The 20,258-nt window shown below is 44.3% G+C and overlaps 1 protein-coding gene across 1 annotated transcript in view; it reads right to left on the minus strand.

Moving 5' to 3' along the window:
• The window catches only part of pacs2 (phosphofurin acidic cluster sorting protein 2), a 130,181-nt gene continuing 109,923 nt past the window's right edge, over positions 1-20,258 (minus strand). The window contains exons 16-25 of the mRNA XM_045207521.1: positions 19,625-19,779; positions 17,674-17,784; positions 12,508-12,616; positions 6,946-6,978; positions 4,296-4,338; positions 4,000-4,042; positions 3,707-3,849; positions 3,172-3,388; positions 1,586-1,699; positions 1-1,235 (exon numbers count right to left, since the gene is read on the minus strand). Of these exons, the coding sequence (XP_045063456.1) occupies positions 1,117-1,235; positions 1,586-1,699; positions 3,172-3,388; positions 3,707-3,849; positions 4,000-4,042; positions 4,296-4,338; positions 6,946-6,978; positions 12,508-12,616; positions 17,674-17,784; positions 19,625-19,779 (1,087 nt within the window). The 3' untranslated portion in view covers positions 1-1,116. The remainder of the gene's footprint in view (positions 1,236-1,585; positions 1,700-3,171; positions 3,389-3,706; positions 3,850-3,999; positions 4,043-4,295; positions 4,339-6,945; positions 6,979-12,507; positions 12,617-17,673; positions 17,785-19,624; positions 19,780-20,258) is intronic.

Below are 20,258 nucleotides of genomic sequence, written 5' to 3' on the forward strand. Positions count from 1 at the left end.
CATCCGATTGGTGCAGAGGGTCTCAGTGGCCGGCTACATCCGATTGGTGCAGAGGGTCTCAGTGGCCGGCTACATCCGATTGGTGCAGAGGGTCTCAGTGGCCGGCTACATCCGATTGGTGCAGAGGGTCTCAGTGGCCGGCTACATCCGATTGGTGCAGAGGGTCTCAGTGGCCGACTACAGCAGAAGCCACCGTCATTAGGGGGGTATTCATGAGTGCACACCGTAGCAAAACGTTTCACAATGGAAAATGTTTTGTCACGAAAACAAGAGTTTCTATTGGACAAATTCAGGTAGGTCCCTCTCCGTTTCATTCCGTTCGCTTCCTAGTGAATACACCCCAGGACTACGGCTGTCTAGGCTTCAAGTCATTTCATTTGAGGATCCAAACCACTCCTTCTTCCAGACTTACAAGATAAGTTCTCTCTTCTGTCATCATCTGTCATCATCCATCATCCTCCTCCCTCCATCGTTTCAGGGCCGTTGGTTACGGAGTGATCTTGACAAGGAGTTATCTTGCTAATTTGTGCCTGGCAAAGTGTTTGAAACGATCCATCTTCGCCACATAAAAAAAGGTGGAGGGAGGAGGCCGAAAAGTTGAGCACTCGCTTTTTAGGAGTTAATGAGTACATTTTTCAAATGATTATTTAATTATGTAATTTTTCAAATGATTATTCCTGCTAGTCTTTTTCAAAAAAAAAAAAAAGAAAGCAACATCTCCCCTTGACAGCCTTGCCTTGGGAAGTTTTATAATATACATATATAAAAAACAAACACACAAAAACATAACATAAACACGAGGGAAAGCTGGGACTTAAATTAAGACATTGGGTCCCAGATCCGTTTGTGCTGTCTTGCCAACTCCTATGGTCATTGTCAAGCAAATCGTTGGCAAGACAACACAAACAGACCTGGGACCAGGCTATGATGTGCGGGCGGGGCAGAGCAGACTGGGGGCGGGGCAGTGCAAGGGGCGGAGCTGGGGGAGGTTAAAGGCTACTGGCACATGAGAGCGGGGGTGTCGTCCTCAGTTCCAGATGAGTGTCTATGGTAACGGTGGCTACTATGGTAACGGTCTCTATGGATACTAGCTCTAATCGCTGACTGCGTGGCCTGCTAGTAAGGCCCTTTAGTGTGTCCAAAGATCCCGATGGGGAAATGTTTGACGTGTGACGACCACTGTGCCGCCAACTGGAAAAACTTGACATCATTCCACTCCACGCCGTCAATCAGCACTGGAAGAAAAGAGAGAATTAAAACAAAAAAAACTTTACTTGTTGAATTACTAGTTCTTCATAATCCATGTAATACCAGACTCACTAATACTAGGGGCCAGATTTGGCCCGTGGACCACCAGTTGCAGACCCCTACTCTATGGAGGGTGAAATGAGGACACAACATGGAGGTAGGAGGGTTGCAAAATTCTGGTAACTTTCCCCAAAATTCCAAAAAATCTCAGATTTGAGGATTCCTGGATTTCCTGCTTACTCCCTCCTGACATTAGGAATCTTCCAACCAGGATTTCTGGAAAACCTGGGAAAGTTACCGGAATTTTACAACCCTAGGAGGTGGGAAGGAGTCTTACCCCTCAGCATGGTCTGCTGGTGCTTGGCAGTGCAGATCAGTCGACTGATGCCCTCGATCACCTGGCTCTTGGACTCCACATCCTTGTCTTTCGTCTTCTTTGGCAGGAACATGACTGGAAACAGGGAACAGAATAGTTAATAATGGCAGATTCCTAACTTGAGATGCGAGTGCTAACCGCGACGATCAACTACCGTCTTTTTTGAGCGAAAACTGAAGTTGTACTTGTTTGACAAAACCACAGCATGCATATGAAAGTAATTCCTTGTCCACATACTGCTTTCAAGGTAAGAAATATATACAGTATTTTGAAAGGAAACAAATGTATACATTTGTATTTGGCGGGACTCTCTCTCTCTGTTACCTACAGTACGGTCCAGTGGCGGTCGGTGCCGTTTAAGATGAGGGGAGGACTTTCAAAAAATATATATATAAGCATTGCCTTCTATTACAACAGCATATTGGATGACTGTCATTCATATTCCATTCACCCAGCTCAATGTAACATCAATAGGTTTAGGCTACTACATGATACTCTAATTCTCCCTATACCCATCATGAGGTTGCTACAACCTAGCCTATGAATGAAAGTTTACAACGTAGGAGCACACAGGTCGAGAATCTTGCCTGCATCTAGCTGATCTAGGGTGTAATCATTAGTCCAAAAGTTGCAAACAAGAGTTTCTATTGGACGAATTCAGGTATGTTTATCCCCGTTTTGCTTTTAAATAGAATCGGTGAGATTAATACACCCCTGATCACGCGCAAACACAGTTCACTTTCATAGCAGCCACATACAAACAGCATGATCATTTGCTCGTTGTATAATTCCTTCTCGCATCTACGTGCTCTCCTCCTCTCACCTTTTCCCATTCGCTGGTGGACTTCAGTGCACAATACAACAGTTTTCTGTGACCAGGTCGGAAAAAAAACCTTTCCAAGCCAAACCTTCATACCATAATCGCTCACCCCTACACACACCCTACATCGTTGTCACCATATTAGCTAACGCGTTTATAGTCAACATAGCTAGCTACAAGAACTAACGTGTTAATAAACCCGCTACAATCATGCAGTACAGTGTACAGCAAGTAGTTTAGCGGGCCCGGTGTACAGCAAGCACCGGCGGGCTCCGGTGGCAATAAATTAATAAAACCAAAAGCTTACCTTGACTTGGAAGAGTTCCAGTGTTGGATAGCCATAGCAGGCTAGCTAACATAGCATCCCTGTCTGCCTGAGCCAGGTGTTTGAGTAGGTAAGTGAAAGTGGAAAAAAAATACTACAAAAAATAGCTAGCTCTATCTTGCTTCTTAATATATATATATATTTTTTTTTAATGTTCAACTATTGTCTGTCTCTCTTTGAGTCAACTACTCACCACACTGTTGAGGCTACTGTAGACCTTCATTGCAAAACAGTGTGTTTTAATCAATTATTTGGTGGCGTGAATATATTTAGTATAGTTTTATCTTAAAAGGATAACTTTTTTATTGTTTCACTATTCTTATGAAATTTCACTGAGGAGGACGGTCCTCCCCTTTTCTCCTCTGAGGAGCATCCTCTGGTTCGGTCAGTACAAATCCTTACCCTTCTTGTTCTTCTCCTTCATGACGACGGTCATGGACATGGTGGTCTGTGGCTGGGCCCCGGCCTGGGGGAGCCTGCCGACCTGCAGCGAGCGGAACCTACACTTCAGAGTGTTCTTAGAGGAGGAGGAGGAGGAGTCCCTCTTCTCCACGTCCCTCTTCCTGTCAGCCGGGCAGGGAGCCACCCAGTAGTCGACCTGTAGTCCCATCAGCTCCCGCTGGGGAGAACTACAACACCCAGCAGACATCACACCACAGAGGGAGGAAGAGAATCAGGAACACATTGATAGGTAGAAACAGACAATAAGATCAGTTAAATGTACAATATATGAAACCATAATTTGCCATATTTGGTCATTTTCCCCCCCAGGCGGTTATCCTCTCTACACCTCTACCAGTAGCTGTATCCATAGACATATTTATAATACTATTTTTAATTTCATTCTATTCCATTTCATTAAATAAAATATTTGACTGTTTCATTACATATTTATATATTTTTAATTTCTATTTTCTATTCAATTCTGTGGGTGGACCTGTACCTGTATGAAACTGAAGCTTGTGTTGACGGAGGGGGAGGAGGGAGGGGTGGGGGAGGCTTCCTTCAGGGCGGGGGACACCTGAGGAGGGGTGGAGGAGAGGAAAACCATCCCCATGGGGGCTGCATCGTCAGAGTCACCTGATAATATACAGAGAGATAATAGTTCAGCACACTGTATATCATAGATTAAACATGTACAACTACAGAATCCCCATGAAATTAATTCTCCCTGAGGACATGAAAGTACATGCAATAGCATAGGTACATTGTCCACAACTAATGTCTCACCTGATGTTGCAGAAGACTGCTCCACGATGCCAACTTTCACCATCTGGGGAAAGAGGTTTCAAGTTATTTTGGGTCAAATTCCAGGATAAAGAAAACATATCTACCTACAATATGACAAAGGTACTTACTCTGATAAAGGGATCTGTCTACGATGAGAGAAAGGTACTTACTCTGATAAAGGGATCTGTCTACGATAACAGAAAGGTACTTACTCCGATAAAGGGATCTGTCTACGATAACAGAAAGGTACTTACTCCGATAAAGGGATCTGTCTACGATAACAGAAAGGTACTTACTCCGATAAAGGGGATGAACTTCTGACACGAGTCCTCATCAGGGCTGTAGAGAGACCAGGGCAGAAGCCAAATATAGGGAAACAGGAAATAGAGTGAGCATGTGCAGAATATAATAGATTTAGTATCAGGATGGAGGGTTTGTCTAGTATTGAGACCGAGGCTTCAAGAACCCTATGATGGTTAGAGCTGTAATGTGCTCTGAGCGGCAGGTGGCTTAGTGGTTAAGAGCGTTGTGCCAGTGACCGAAAGGTCGCTGGTTCTAATCCCCGAGCCGACTAGGTGAAAAATCTGTCGATGTGCCCTTGAGCAAGGCACTTAACCCTAATTGCTCCTGTAAGTCGCTCTGGATAAGAGCGTCTGCTAAATGACCAGGCGTTCAGTTGCCCCAGGGTTGGTAAAGCCTTCATCCTACTTATTAATGATGACTCTTTCTACAGATCCCAGAAGACAGATACATCAGCTTGAACACAAGACAGACAGAAACCATTTTTTTTTTTTAAATCTTAGTGCGGTTTGAAGGAAATATAGTTTCAGAGCAGGGTTGGGGTCAATTGCATTTCAATTCAGTAAGTTAGCAGAGATTTAAATTCCAATTTTACTCATGGCTTGACTGAATTGAAATGGAATTGACCCCAACCTTGTTTGAGAGTCTGGGGTAATCATTTGAAAGAAGAGGGAGTACAAGGTGTGTAGAGAAATGATGGGTGGCTAAAAACAACCCAGATGGATTAAGAAATTATATTTTTCACTTTTACATTTAACATAGAACGGGCCATACTGGTGACTAAAAATTTAAACATGTTATATACCTATAGAGGCTCCTCGGGAACAGAGGGAGAAGAGATTGTACAGGTTAATACCACTCTGACCAACCCTACTACAGTAATTCCATGCTAATGGACAGAGAAAGTCACATGATAATTAGTAACCGCTAACTAGTACTACAGGTATTGATCACGGTCTCCTGAAGCAGGAACCATTTTAAAAATGAAAACCCGTTCAAATGCAAACGAAGAGCAATAATTTTGCTTGTTTATGACAAATCCTAAACTCATACAAACACGTTTTGGTTTCGTAGTTCATCAAATCCGTTTAAAGTTCCAAAACAAATCCTGGAGAAACAAACAGTCTGACCCGTTACAATGATGATCATATTTTATTTTTAATAGAAAAAGAATCAACTAAACTACATACCAGTTTGTCAGGTTTTGGTTTGGAACCCACTACTAAAAATCAGATCCAATCATATGCCCCGATTTCCCTCTAGTACCCAACAACCCAACACCTGATTGGTGGCAGAGAAGCAGGGTAGCAAAGACATGCAGGCTGCATAGCCAATCACTGGCCTGCACCAAGCCATCCCATCATTCCTGCTGCAGCCAATCAGACACCACCACACCAACAGGGCACAATGCACAGGTAGGTTTCAGGAACAGGCATGTCGCGGTCCAGCAGGTCACAGCACCAACTAGCAGGGTTGGGGTCAATTCCAATTCAACTTCAGCCAATTCATGAAGTAAACTAAAATGACGATTCCAATTCTCTTCAATGAGGAACGTTTTTAATTGGAATTTGGGGTTTACTTACTGAATTGACTGGAATTTAAATGGAATTGACCCCAACCCTGCCAGCTAGGCTAGGGAACTGCCATCCACCACACACTCCTTCCCACCCCCTCACAGGGCTCTGGTCAAACGTAGCGCACCATATAGGGAACAGGGTGCCGTTTGGGGCACAAGCCCAGATGTATGGCCAGTGTACATGCATTAATGTTCCATTAGACCACGTTAGAAAACAGGAGAGTCGATCTAGCAGGAAGCTTTATTACATCACACACACAGAGACAATGGGTATGAAACAGAGAGGAGGGAGGAAGAGGGGGAGTAAAGGAGGAGAGAGAGAGAACAGCAAGGAGGGAGGAAGAGAGAACAGCAGTCTGTAACTGACAACCTGACACTATCAGTACACTTCTAATAGATTCATTTTTTTCTTTTTTTTTCGTGTGTGTATTTGTCAGGGATCATACGCGACAAATATTTGACCATATTTAGCTACATAACTTATTAGTCATGTCTGGCTTAAGTTGATAGACCATGGAGCATGCAACGTCAGGATCGTTGTCGGTTCGATTCCCGCTGGGGCGACCCATACGAAAATGCACACAATACTGTAAGTGGCTTTGTATAAAAGCGTTGGCTAAATGCCCTATATTATTATGAGTAATGCTAACAGGGTAAGGATTGTGTGTTTGTTAGCAGCTGGCTGTTAGTGTCAGGTTACAGTTACAGACTGCTGAGGAGAGTGGATGGAGAGAGAGAGAGACAGAGAGAGAGCGAGAGACAGAGAGAGACAGAGAGAGAGAAAGAGAGAGAGAGAGAGAAAGCGAGAGAGAGAGACAGAGAGACAGCGAGAGAGAGAGACAGCGAGAAAGAGAGAGAGAGAGAGACAGAGAGAGAGAGAGAGAGAGAGAGAGAGAGAGAGAGAGAGAGAGAGAGAGAGAGAGAGAGAGAGAGAGAGAGAGAGAGAGAGAGAGAGAGAGAGACAGCGAGAGAGAGAGACAGCGAGAAAGAGAGAGAGAGAGACAGAGAGAGAGAGAGAGAGAGAGAGAGAGAGAGCACCAGGAGAAGCAGACTCAAGCAGACCACAATACCTTACTGCAAAATCAAAATGAAAGCTCTTTTTCCTTCAAAGATGGCAAAAAAAAAAAAAAACATAAACAAAAGAACATGTTATTGACAAACACAGTGATGGACAGACAGACAACGGCATTGGTTGACAGGGTTCTGTTCTCAACAGACCAATGAACAGGCTCCCAAGTAGGGTTGAATTCTAGTAACTTTCCAAGGGAAACAGGTAAATCTGGAATCATCCAACCAAGATTTCTGGAGAACTTGGGAAAGTTACCAGAATTTTGCAACCCTACTCCAATGTGAACTATGTGTCAGTACTGTGGCACTATAATTCCCTAGAAAAATAAATAAGCTAAAAGCTACACTACCGTTCAAAAGTTTGGGGTCACTTAGAAATGTCCTTGTTTTCTAAAGAAAAGGCATTTTTTTGTCCATTAAAATAACATCTAATTGATCAGAAATACAGTGTAGACATTGTTAATGTTGTAAATGGCTATTGTAGCTGGAAACGGATGATTTTTTTATGGAATATCTACATAGGTGTACAGAGGCCCATTATCAGCAACCATCAGTCCTGTGTTCCAATGGCACGTTGTGTTTGCTAATCCAAGTTTATCATTTTAAAAAGCTAATTGATCATTAGAAAACCCTTTTGCAATTATGTTAGCACAGCTGAAAACTGTTGCGCTCATTAAAGAAGCAATAAAACTGGCCTTCTTGAGAGTAGTTTAGTATCTGGAGCATCAGCAATTGTGGGTTCGATTACAGGCTCAAAATGGCCACAAAGAACTTTCTTCTGAAACTCGTCAGTCTATTCTTGTTCTGAGAAATGAAGGCTATTCCATGCGAGAAATTGCCAAGAAACTGAAGATCTCGTACAACGCTGTGTACTACTCCCTTCACAGAACAGCGCAAACTGGCTCTAACCAGAATAGAAAGAGGAGCGGGAGGCCCCGGTGCACAACTGAGCAAGAGGACAAATACATTAGAGTGTCTAGTTTGAGAAACAGATGCCTCACAGGTCCTCAACTGGCAGCTTCATTGAATAGTACCCGCAAAACACCAGTCTCAACATCAACAGTGAAAAATACATATCTCAGACTGCCCATCTTAATCTTTTCTTTTTATTGGCCAGTCTGAGATATGGCTTTTTCTTTGCAACTCTGCCTAGAAGGTCAGCATCCCGGAGTCGCCTCTTCACTGTTGACGTTGAGACTGGTGTTTTGCGGGTACTATTTAATGAAGCTGCCAGTTGAGGACCTGTGAGGCGTCTGTTTCTCAAACTAGACACTCATATATTTATCCTCTTGCTCAGTTGTGCACTGGGGCCTCCCACTCCTCTTTCTATTCTGGCTATTCTGGTTATTCTGTTAACCTATAAAGCGTTACATGGGCTTGCTCCTACCTATCTTTCCGAGTTGGTCCTGCCGTACATACCAAAGTAGCACGCTACGGTCACAAGACGAGGCCTCCTAATTGTCCCTAGAATTTCTAAGCAAACAGCGGGAGGCAGGGGCTTTCTCCTATAGATCTCCATTTTTATGGAACAGTTTGCCTACCCATGTGAGAGACGCAGACTCGGTCTCAACCTTTAAGTCTTTACTGAAGACTTATCTCTTCAGTAGGTCATATGATTGAGTGTAGTCTGGCCCAGGAGTGTGAAGGTGCACGGAAAGGCTCTGGAGCAACGAACAGCCCTTGCTGTCTCTGCCAAGGCCGGTTCCCCTCTCCACTGGGGTTCTCTGCCTCTAACCCTGTTACAGGGGCTGAGTCACTGGCTTGCTGGTGCTCTTTCATGTCCGTCCCTAGGAGGGGTGCGTCACTTGAGTGGGTTGAGTTACTGACGTGATCTTCCTGTCTGGGTTGCGCTTCTGGTTTGTGCTGTGGTGGAGACCTCTGTGGGCTATACCGGCCTTGTCTCAGGATTGTAAGTTGGTGGTTGAGGATATCCCTCTGGTGGTGCGGGGCTGTGCTTTGGCAGAGTGGGTGGGGTTATATCCTTCCTGTTTGGCCCTGTCCGGGGTTTCTTCGGATGGGGCCACAGTGTCTCGGACGCTCCTGTCTCAGCCTCCAGTATTTATGCTGCAGTAGTTTATGTGTCGGGGGCTGGGGTTGGTCAGTTATACCTGGAGTACTTCTCCTGTCTTATCCAGTGTCCTGTGTGAATTTTAAGTATGCTCTCTCTAATTCTCTCGTTCTCTCTTTCTCTCTGAGAACCTGAGCCCTAGGACCATACGTCAGGACTACCGGGCATGCTGACACCTTGCTGTCCCCAGTCCGCCTGGCCTTGCTGCTATTCCACAGTTTCAATTGTTCTGCCTGCGGTTACGAAACCCCCTACCTGTCCCAGACCTGCTGTTTTCAACTCTTAATGATCGGCTATGAAAAGCCAGATGAGACCTGAGCCCTAGGACCCATCGCCGGGCTACCGGCCGTGGTGACTCCTTGCCGTCCCCAGTCCGCCTGGCCTTGCTGCTATTCCAGTTTCAACTGTTCTGCCTGCGGTTATGGAACCCCTACCTGTCCCAGACCTGCTGTTTTCAACTCTTAATGATCGGCTATGAAAAGCCAACTGAGATTTATTCCTGGTTATTATTTGACCATGATGTCACTTATGAACATTTTTGAACATCTTGGCATGGTTCTGTTATAATCTCCAACCGGCAGAGCAAAGAGGACTGGCCCCTCATAGCCTGGTTTCCTCTCTAGGTTTCTTCCTAGGTTTTGGCCTTTCTAGGGAGTTTTTCCTAGCCACCGTGCTTCTACACCTGCATTACTAGCTGTTTGGGGTTTTAGGCTGGGTTTCTGTAAAGCACTTCGAGATATTAGCTGATGTAAGAAGGGCTATATAAAATAAAATTGATTGATTGATTGATGGTTAGAGCCAGTTTGCGCTGTTCTGTGAAGGGAGTAGTACACAGCGCTGTACGAGATCTTCAGTTTCTTGGCAATTTCTCGCATGGAATAGCCTTCATTTCTCAGAACAAGAATAGACTGACGAGTTTCAGTTCTTTGTTTCTGGCCATTTTGAGCCTGTAATCGAACCCACAATTGCTGATGCTCCAGATACTCAACTAGTCTCAAGAAGGCCAGTTTTATTGCTTCTTTAATCAGCACAACAGTTTTCAGCTGTGCTAACATAATTGCAGAAGGGTTTTCTAATAATCAATTAGCCTTTTAAAATAATAAACTTGGATTAGCAAACACAACGTGCCATTGGAACACAGGACTGATGGTTGCTGATAATGGGCCTCTGTACGCCTCTGTAGATATTCCATTGAAAATCAGCCAATTCCAGCTACAATAGCCATTTACAACATTAACAATGTATACACTGTATTTCCGATCAATTGAATGTTATTTTAAATGGACAAAAAAAATTGCGTTTCTTTCGAAAACAAGGACATTTCTAAGTGACCCCAAACTTTTGAACGGTAGTGTACATCTACAAGTCAAAGACAACAATTCCTCAGGAATGCTATTAGCTGTTCATTAAGTAGCTATTAATAGACTCACATAAAGGGCTACATTTTCGTCATGCAAAATAATTACCGTAAACCTCATTATAAATCGGGCAGCGTGATTTAATTTGAAACTTGTATTCAACAATGTGCGTTATAAGGAGGCTAATATTTAACTAGAGTTTAGTAAACTGAGCGTGAAAAAGTGTTTAGAATTCTCTGAGTGGGAGCAGAATTCATTGTTCCTTCAATGATGACAAGTCGTCCAGGTCCTGAGGCAGCAAAGCATCCCCAAACCATCACACTACCACCACCATGCTTGATCGTTGGTATGAGGATCTTATTGTGGAATGCAGTGTTTGGTTTTCGGCAGACATAATGGCACTTTAATAATGTTTACATAATGTTTATAATGTTTACATATCTTGCACTACTCATCTCATATGTATATAATGTATTCTATAATATTCTACTGTATCTTAGTCCATGTCGCTCTGTCATTGCTTGTCCATATATGTATATATTCTTAAATCCCATTCCTTACTAGTTTTGTGTGTATTGGGTATATGTTGTGAAATTGTTAGATATTACTTGTTAGATATTACTGCACTGCCGGAGCTGGAAGCACAAGCATTTCGCTATACCCGCTATAACATCTGCTAAACACGTGTATGTGACAAATAACATTTGATTTGATTTGACTCACGTCGTCCAAAAAGTCCCATCCAGTTTGCCCAAAACGCACCTGGAAGCACCTGTCAAGACTGGTCAAGACTGGTCAAGACTGGTCAAGACTGGCCAAGACTCAAAAGTGGAACTTTTTGGACGACGTGAAGGAACCATGAATTCTGCTCTGTATCAGAGAATTCTAAAGGAGAATGTCAGACCATCCGTCTGTGAGCTGAAGCACAGCTGGGTCACGCAGCAAGACAATTATCCAAAACCCACATGCAACTCTACATCAGAATGGCTGAAAAGCAACAAATATGATGTTTTTGAATGGTCTAGTCAAAGTCCAGACCCTGAACCCGACTGCGATGTTGAAGCAGTACCGAAATAGAGCAGTTCATGCTCGAAAACACACAAATGTTGCTGAGTTAAAGCAGTTCTGCATGGGAGAGTGGGCCAAAATTCCTCCACAGCGACGTGAGACTGATCAAGAACCACCATGAAGTGTTTGGTTGCAGTTATTGCAGCTAAAGGTGGCTCAACCAGTTATTGCAGCTAAAGGTGGCTCAACCAGTTATTGCAGCTAAAGGTGGCTCAACCAGTTATTGCAGCTAAAGGTGGCTCAACCAGTTATTGCAGCTAAAGGTGGCTCAACCAGTTATTGCAGCTAAAAGGTGGCTCAACCAGTTATTGCAGCTAAAGGTGGCTCAACCAGTTATTGCAGCTAAAGGTGGCTCAACCAGTTATTGCAGCTAAAGGTGGCTCAACCAGTTATTGCAGCTAAAGGTGGCTCAACCAGTTATTGCAGCTAAAGGTGGCTCAACCAGTTATTGCAGCTAAAGGTGGCTCAACCAGTTATTGCAGCTAAAGGTGGCTCAACCAGTTATTGCAGCTAAAGGTGGCTCAACCAGTTATTGCAGCTAAAGGTGGCTCAACCAGTTATTGCAGCTAAAGGTGGCTCAACCAGTTATTGCAGCTAAAGGTGGCTCAACCAGTTATTGCAGCTAAAGGTGTCTCAACCAGTTATTGCAGCTAAAAGGTGGCTCAACCAGTTATTGAGTGTAAGGGGGCAATTCCTTTTTCACACAGGGGCATTGGGTCTTGCATAACTTTGTTTATGAAATAAATGAAATAAGTATGTAATTGTTGTGTTATTGGTTCACTCAGGTTCCCTTTATCTAATATCCGGTTTTGGTTGAAGATCTGATAACATTCAGTGTCAAAAATATGCAAAAATATGAAAGGGGGAAAATATTTTTCACAGCACTGTAGTCGCCTCTTTATAATCCAGTTTGTTGAAGAAAAGTTTAAAATGAAATCACGCTACCAGATTATGAGATTTATAGTAACATAACAGCACATTACTTATGCAATATGAAAATTCAGCCCATAAAGTTGTGAGATAACAATGTGTCTGTTATGTGTGTGTGTGTGTGTGTGTGTTGCCCTTACCTCCTTTGTTTGTATGTGAGCATGGCCTCAGCGATGGGGAGCTGGTGAGCTCCGTTGGCCCCGACCATATACTGGGTTACCCTGGAAACCACGTCTGGACTCTCCTGCACTGTACACCACATGCCAGGATTGGTTGATTGATTAATTGATGGCATTTATTGTGGCTCAATAGGAAATTCTTTCTACAGCTTTTACAGGTTACATAAACACTCTGATACTATTCTGTTTTCGCAATAGCTATGCCTGGTCTCAGATCTGTTGGTGCTATGGTCTCAGATCTGTTGGTGCCATCATGTCAACTCCTTGTTCTGGTCCCAGATCTGGTGGTGCTATCATGTCAACTCCTTATTCTGGTCTCAGATCTGTTGGTGCTATCATGTCAACTCGTTGTTCTGGTCCCATATCTGTTGGTGCTATCATGTCAACTCCTTGTTCTGTTCTCAGATCTGTTGGTGCTATCATGTCAACTCCTTGTTCTGGTCCCAGATCTGTTGGTGCTATCATGTCAACTCCTTGTTCTGGTCCCAGATCTGTTGGTGCTATCATGTCAACTCCTTGTTCTGGTCCCAGATCTGTTGGTGCTATCATGTCAACTCCTTGTTCTGGTCTCAGATCTGTTGGTGCTATCATGTCAACTCCTTGTTCTGGTCTCAGATCTGTTGGTGCTATCATGTCAACTCGTTGTTCTGGTCCCATATCTGTTGGTGCTATCATGTCAACTCCTTGTTCTGTTCTCAGATCTGTTGGTGCTATCATGTCAACTCCTTGTTCTGGTCCCAGATCTGTTGGTGCTATCATGTCAACTCCTTGTTCTGGTCCCAGATCTGTTGGTGCTATCATGTCAACTCCTTGTTCTGGTCCCAGATCTGTTGGTGCTATCATGTCAACTCCTTGTTCTGGTCTCAGATCTGTTGGTGCTATCATGTCAACTCCTTGTTCTGGTCCCAGATCTGTTGGTGCTATCATGTCAACTCCTTGTTCTGGTCCCAGATCTGTTGGTGCTATCATGTCAACTCCTTGTTCTGGTCCCAGATCTGTTGGTGCTATCATGTCAACTCCTTGTTCTGGTCTCAGATCTGTTGGTGCTATCATGTCAACTCCTTGCTCTGGTCCCAGATCTGTTGGTGCTATCATGTCAACTCCTTGTTCTGGTCTCAGATCTGTTGGTGCTATCATGTCAACTCCTTGTTCTGGTCCCAGATCTGTTGGTGCTATCATGTCAACTCCTTGTTCTGGTCCCAGATCTGTTGGTGCTATCATGTCAACTCCTTGTTCTGGTCCCAGATCTGTTGGTGCTATCATGTCAACTCCTTGTTCTGGTCCCAGATCTGTTGGTGCTATCATGTCAACTCCTTGTTCTGGTCCCAGATCTGTTGGTGCTATCATGTCAACTCCTTGTTCTGGTCCCAGATCTGTTGGTGCTATCATGTCAACTCCTTGTTCTGGTCCCAGATCTGTTGGTGCTATCATGTCAACTCCTTGTTCTGGTCTCAGATCTGTTGGTGCTATCATGTCAACTCCTTGTTCTGGTCCCAGATCTGTTGGTGCTATCATGTCAACTCCTTGTTCTGGTCCCAGATCTGTTGGTGCTATCATGTCAACTCCTTGTTCTGGTCCCAGATCTGTTGGTGCTATCATGTCAACTCCTTGTTCTGGTCTCAGATCTGTTGGTGCTATCATGTCAACTCCTTGTTCTGGTCCCAGATCTGTTGGTGCTATCATGTCAACTCCTTGTTCTGGTCCCAGATCTGTTGGTGCTATCATGTCAACTCCTTGTTCTGGTCCCAGATCTGTTGGTGCTATCATGTCAACTCCTTGTTCTGGTCTCAGATCTGTTGGTGCTATCATGTCAACTCCTTGTTCTGGTCCCAGATCTGTTGGTGCTATCATGTCAACTCCTTGTTCTGGTCCCAGATCTGTTGGTGCTATCATGTCAACTCCTTGTTCTGGTCCCAGATCTGTTGGTGCTATCATGTCAACTCCTTGTTCTGGTCCCAGATCTGTTGGTGCTATCATGTCAACTCCTTGTTCTGGTCATAGATCTGTTGGTGCTATCATGTCAACTCCTTGTTCTGGTCATAGATCTGTTGGTGCTATCATGTCAACTCCTTGTTCTGGTCATAGATCTGTTGGTGCTATCATGTCAACTCCTTGTTCTGGTCCCAGATCTGTTGGTGCTATCATGTCAACTCCTTGTTCTGGTCCCAGATCTGTTGGTGCTATCATGTCAACTCCTTGTTCGGGTCATAGATATTTTAGTGCTATCATGTCAACTCCTTGTTCTGGTCATAGATCTGTTGGTGCTATCATGTCAACTCCTTGTTCTGGTCCCAGATCTGTTGGTGCTATCATGTCAACTCCTTGTTCTGGTCCCAGATCTGTTGGTGCTATCATGTCAACTCCTTGTTCTGGTCCCAGATCTGTTGGTGCTATCATGTCAACTCCTTGTTCTGGTCCCAGATCTGTTGGTGCTATCATGTCAACTCCTTGTTCTGGTCCCAGATCTGTTGGTGCTATCATGTCAACTCCTTGTTCGGGTCATAGATCTGTTGGTGCTATCATGTCAACTCCTTGTTCTGGTCCCAGATCTGTTGGTGCTATCATGTCAACTCCTTGTTCGGGTCATAGATCTTTTGGTGCTATCATGTCAACTCCTTGTTCTGGTCATAGATCTGTTGGTGCTATCATGTCAACTCCTTGTTCTGGTCCCAGATCTGTTGGTGCCATCATGTCAACTCCTTGTTCTGGTCCCAGATCTGTTGGTGCTATCATGTCAACTCCTTGTTCTGGTCCCAGATCTGTTGGTGCTATCATGTCAACTCCTTGTTCTGGGTCCCAGATCTGTTGGTGCTATCATGTCAACTCCTTGTTCTGGTCACAGATATGTTGGTGCTATCATGTCAACTCCTTGTTCTGGTCCCAGATCTGTTGGTGCTATCATGTCAACTCCTTGTTCTGGTCCCAGATCTGTTGGTGCTATCATGTCAACTCCTTGTTCGGGTCATAGATCTTTTGGTGTTATCATGTCAACTCCTTGTTCTGGTCATAGATCTGTTGGTGCTATCATGTCAACTCCTTGTTCTGGTCCCAGATCTGTTGGTGCTATCATGTCAACTCCTTGTTCTGGTCCCAGATCTGTTGGTGCTATCATGTCAACTCCTTGTTCTGGTCCCAGATCTGTTGGTGCTATCATGTCAACTCCTTGTTCTGGTCCCAGATCTGTTGGTGCTATCATGTCAACTCATTGTTCTGGTCCCAGATCTGTTGGTGCTATCATGTCAACTCCTTGTTCTGGTCCCAGATCTGTTGGTGCTATCATGTCAACTCCTTGTTCTGGTCCCAGATCTGTTGGTGCTATCATGTCAACTCCTTGTTCTGGTCACAGATCTGTTTGGTGCTATCATGTCAACTCCTTGTTCTGGTCCCAGATCTGTTGGTGCTATCATGTCAACTCCTTGTTCTGGTCCCAGATCTGTTGGTGCTATCATGTCAACTCCTTGTTCTGGTCCCAGATCTGTTGGTGCTATCATGTCAACTCCTTGTTCTGGTCCCAGATCTGTTGGTGCTATCATGTCAACTCCTTGTTCTGGTCATAGATCTGTTGGTGCTATCATGTCAACTCCTTGTTCTGGTCCCAGATCTGTTGGTGCTATCATGTCAACTCCTTGTTCTGGTCCCAGATCTGTTGGTGCTATCATGTCAACTCCTTGTTCGGGTCATAGATCTGTTGGTAATATCATGTCAACTCCTTGTTCTGGTCCCAGATCTGTTGGTGCTATCATGTCAACTCCTTGTTCTGGTCCCAGATCTGTTGGTGCTATCATGTCAACTCCTTGTTCTGGTCCCAGATCTGTTGGTGCTATCATGTCAACTCCTTGTTCGGGTCATAGATATGTTGGTGCTATCATGTCAACTCCTTGTTCTGGTCATAGATCTGTTGGTGCTATCATGTCAACTCCTTGTTCTGGTCCCAGATCTGTTGGTGCTATCATGTCAACTCCTTGTTCTGGTCCCAGATCTGTTGGTGCTATCATGTCAACTCCTTGTTCTGGTCCTAGATCTGTTGGTGCTATCATGTCAACTCCTTGTTCTGGTCCCAGATCTGTTGGTGCTATCATGTCAACTCCTTGTTCTGGTCCCAGATCTGTTGGTGCTATCATGTCAACTCCTTGTTCTGGTCTCAGATCTGTTGGTGCTATCATGTCAACTCCTTGTTCTGGTCCCAGATCTGTTGGTGCTATCATGTCAACTCCTTGTTCTGGTCCCAGATCTGTTGGTGCTATCATGTCAACTCCTTGTTCCGGTCATAGATCTGTTGGTGCTATCATGTCAACTCCTTGTTCTGGTCCCAGATCTGTTGGTGCTATCATGTCAACTCCTTGTTCTGGTCCCAGATCTGTTGGTGCTATCATGTCAACTCCTTGTTCTGGTCCCAGATCTGTTGGTGCTATCATGTCAACTCCTTGTTCGGTCATAGATTTGTTGGAGCCATCATGTCAACTCCTTGTTCTGGTCATAGATCTGTTGGTGCTATCATGTCAACTCCTTGTTCTGGTCACAGATCTGTTGGTGCTATCATGTCAACTCCTTGTTCTGGTCTCAGATCTGTTGGTGCTATCATGTCAACTCCTTGTTCTGGTCATAGATCTGTTGGTACCATCATGTCAACTCCTTGTTCTGGTCCCAGATCTGTTGGTGCTATCATGTCAACTCCTTGTTCTGGTCCCAGATCTGTTGGTGCTATCATGTCAACTCCTTGTTCTGGTCCCAGATCTGTTGGTGCTATCATGTCAACTCCTTGTTCCGGTCATAGATCTTTTGGTGCTATCATGTCAACTCCTTGTTCTGGTCCCAGATCTGTTGGTGCTATCATGTCAACTCCTTGTTCCGGTCCCAGATCTGTTGGTGCTATCATGTCAACTCCTTGTTCTGGTCCCAGATCTGTTGGTGCTATCATGTCAACTCCTTGTTCTGGTCCCAGATCTGTTGGTGCTATCATGTCAACTCCTTGTTCTGGTCCCAGATCTGTTGGTGCTGAGACAAGGCAGAACAAGGAGTTGACATGATAGCACCAACAGATCTGGGATCAGGCTAGCTCTGTACAGCGGAGTAGATACATGTGGTAGTACTGTAGCTGTGTGTATGTGCGTGTTAAGTCTGTCCTACCCATGACTGGAGCTTCTGGCTTGTGAAACAGGTCCCTCCACGCAGTATCCTGGAATAAACTGTTGTATCGATAGTCGATGGTACCCAGGTATTTGGAGACTGGGTGAGATCCTGAATACAATCAAAGAATAGACAACACATTATACACAATAAGAGTCTACCTTTAGAAAAGTGTGTATATAGAAATGTATATATTCTTTGGTTGTATTTTACCCCCTTTTTCTCCCCAATTACGATCTTGTCTCATCGCTGCTACTCCCCAACGGGCTCGGTAGAGGCGAAGGTCGAGTTATGCGTCCTCCGAAACATGACCCGCCAAACCGCGCTTCTTAACACCCGCCCGCTTAACCCGGAAGCCAGCCGCACCAATGTGTCGGAGGAAACACCGTTCAACTGACGACCGAAGTCAGCCTGCAGGCGCCCGGCCCGCCACAAGGAGTCACTAGAGCGCGATGAGCCAAGTAAAGCCTCCCCCGGCCAAACCCTCCCCTAACCCGGATGACGCTGGGACAATTGTGCGCCGCCCTATGGGACTCCCCATCACGGCCGGTTGTGACACACCCTGGGATCGAACCCGGGTCTGTAGTGATGTATGTAGTGGCCTTAGACCACTGCGCCACTCGGGAGGCCCTAGAAATGTTTAATTTAAACTAAACTAAGACATATATACAGTACATACCAACTGTAATGTCTGAATGAATTAAAACATGAATGGAAGTATAGCGCATTCGGGAAGTATTCAGACCCCTTCCTCCACATTTTGTTACGTTACAGCCTTATTCTAAAATGGATTAAATTATTTATACATCAATCTACACACAATACCCCATAATGACAAAGTGAAAACAGGTTTTTAGAAATGTTTGCACATTTATTAAATAAAAAAACAGAAATACCTTATTTACATAAGTATTCAGACCTTTGCTATGAGACTCGAAAAATGCGCTCAGGTGCATCCTGTTTCCATTGATCATCCTTTAGATGTTTCTACAACTTGATTGGATGTCAGAGCAAAAAACAAGCCATGACGTCGAAGGAATTGTCCTTAGAGCTCCGAGACAGGATTGTATCGAGGCACAGATCTGGGGAAGGGTACCAAACAATATCTGCAGTATTGAAGGTCCCCAAAAACCCAGTGGCCTCCATCATTCTTAAATGAAAGAAGTTTGGAACCACCAAGACTCTTCCTAGAGCTGTCTGCCCAGCCAACCTGAGCAATCGGGGGAGAAGGGCGTTGGTCAGGGAGGTGACCAAAAACCTGATGGTCATACTGACAGCGCTCCAGAGTTCCTCTGTGGAGATGGGAGAACCTTCCAGAAGGACAACCATCTCTGCAGCACTCCACCAATCAGGCCTTTATGGTAGAGCGGCCAGACGAAAGCCACTCCTTAGTAAAAGGCACATGACAGCATGCTTGAAGTTTGCCAAAAGGCACCTAAAGGACTCTCAGACCATGAGAAACAAGATTCTCTTGTCTGATGAAACCAAGTTTGAACTCTTTGGCCTGAATGCCAAGCGTCACGTCTGGAGGAAACCTGGCACCATCCCTACGGTGAAGCATGGTGGTGGCGGCATCATGCTGTGGGAATGTTTTTCAACGGCAGGGACTGGGAGACTAGTCAGGATCGAGGGAAAGATGAACGGAGAAAAGTATTCATTTCTATGGGCTAATAGCATTAAGTCCAAATTCAATGTTTCATCAAATATGTTTTTTTATATATATTTTTTTTATACCTAAAGGAGTCCTAAAATTCAAAATCAAATATCTAAAAGATCCTTAATATGACCTTTTAAAAAAAAAATCCACGTTAACTTAAAAAGCCATTTCATTTACGCCAGATCAAGCCTCCATCAAGTAGTTTTTTCTTTGTCATTAAAATAAAATAATTCAAACAAATAATGTAATCATTATAACATTAAAAGTAATTCATCCATTCATCCATTAACTCACCTAGCGGAATGATGAGGAACCTCATGTAGCCCAGCCAATCAGGGGTCTTGTGAGACAGGTGGTCTACGAACAGCCTGAGCACTGCACCGAGGTAGTGTTGAGCCCCAGCCACCGCTATCTTTATGGGGATGGGCGTCTGGCTGTTACAGTTACAACTACATAGAAACACACAGAAACATATGAGAGGGGACGGCATAAGACTCATGTCCTGTTGTCGTATTTTCCCCAGCTTACGCTCACATGTACTTTTATTCACTGATTAATACATTCTATGTACAGTGGGGGGGGAAAAGTATTTAGTCAGCCACCAATTGTGCACGTTCTCCCACTTAAAAAGATGAGAGAGGCCTGTAATTTTCATCATAGGTACACGTCAACTGTGACAGACAAATTGAGAAGAAAAAAATCCAGAAAATCACATTGTAGGATTTTTTATGAATTTATTTGCAAATTATGGTGGAAAATAAGTATTTGGTCACCTACAAAAAAGCAAGATTTCTGGCTCTCACAGACCTGTAACTTCTTCTTTAAGAGGCTTCTCTGTCCTCCACTCGTTACCTGTATTAATGGCACCTGTTTGAACTTGTTATCATTATAAAAGACACCTGTCCACAACCTCAAACAGTCACACTCC

This window comes from Coregonus clupeaformis, chromosome 25, assembly GCF_020615455.1.
Source record: "Coregonus clupeaformis isolate EN_2021a chromosome 25, ASM2061545v1, whole genome shotgun sequence".
NCBI lineage: Eukaryota > Metazoa > Chordata > Actinopteri > Salmoniformes > Salmonidae > Coregonus > Coregonus clupeaformis.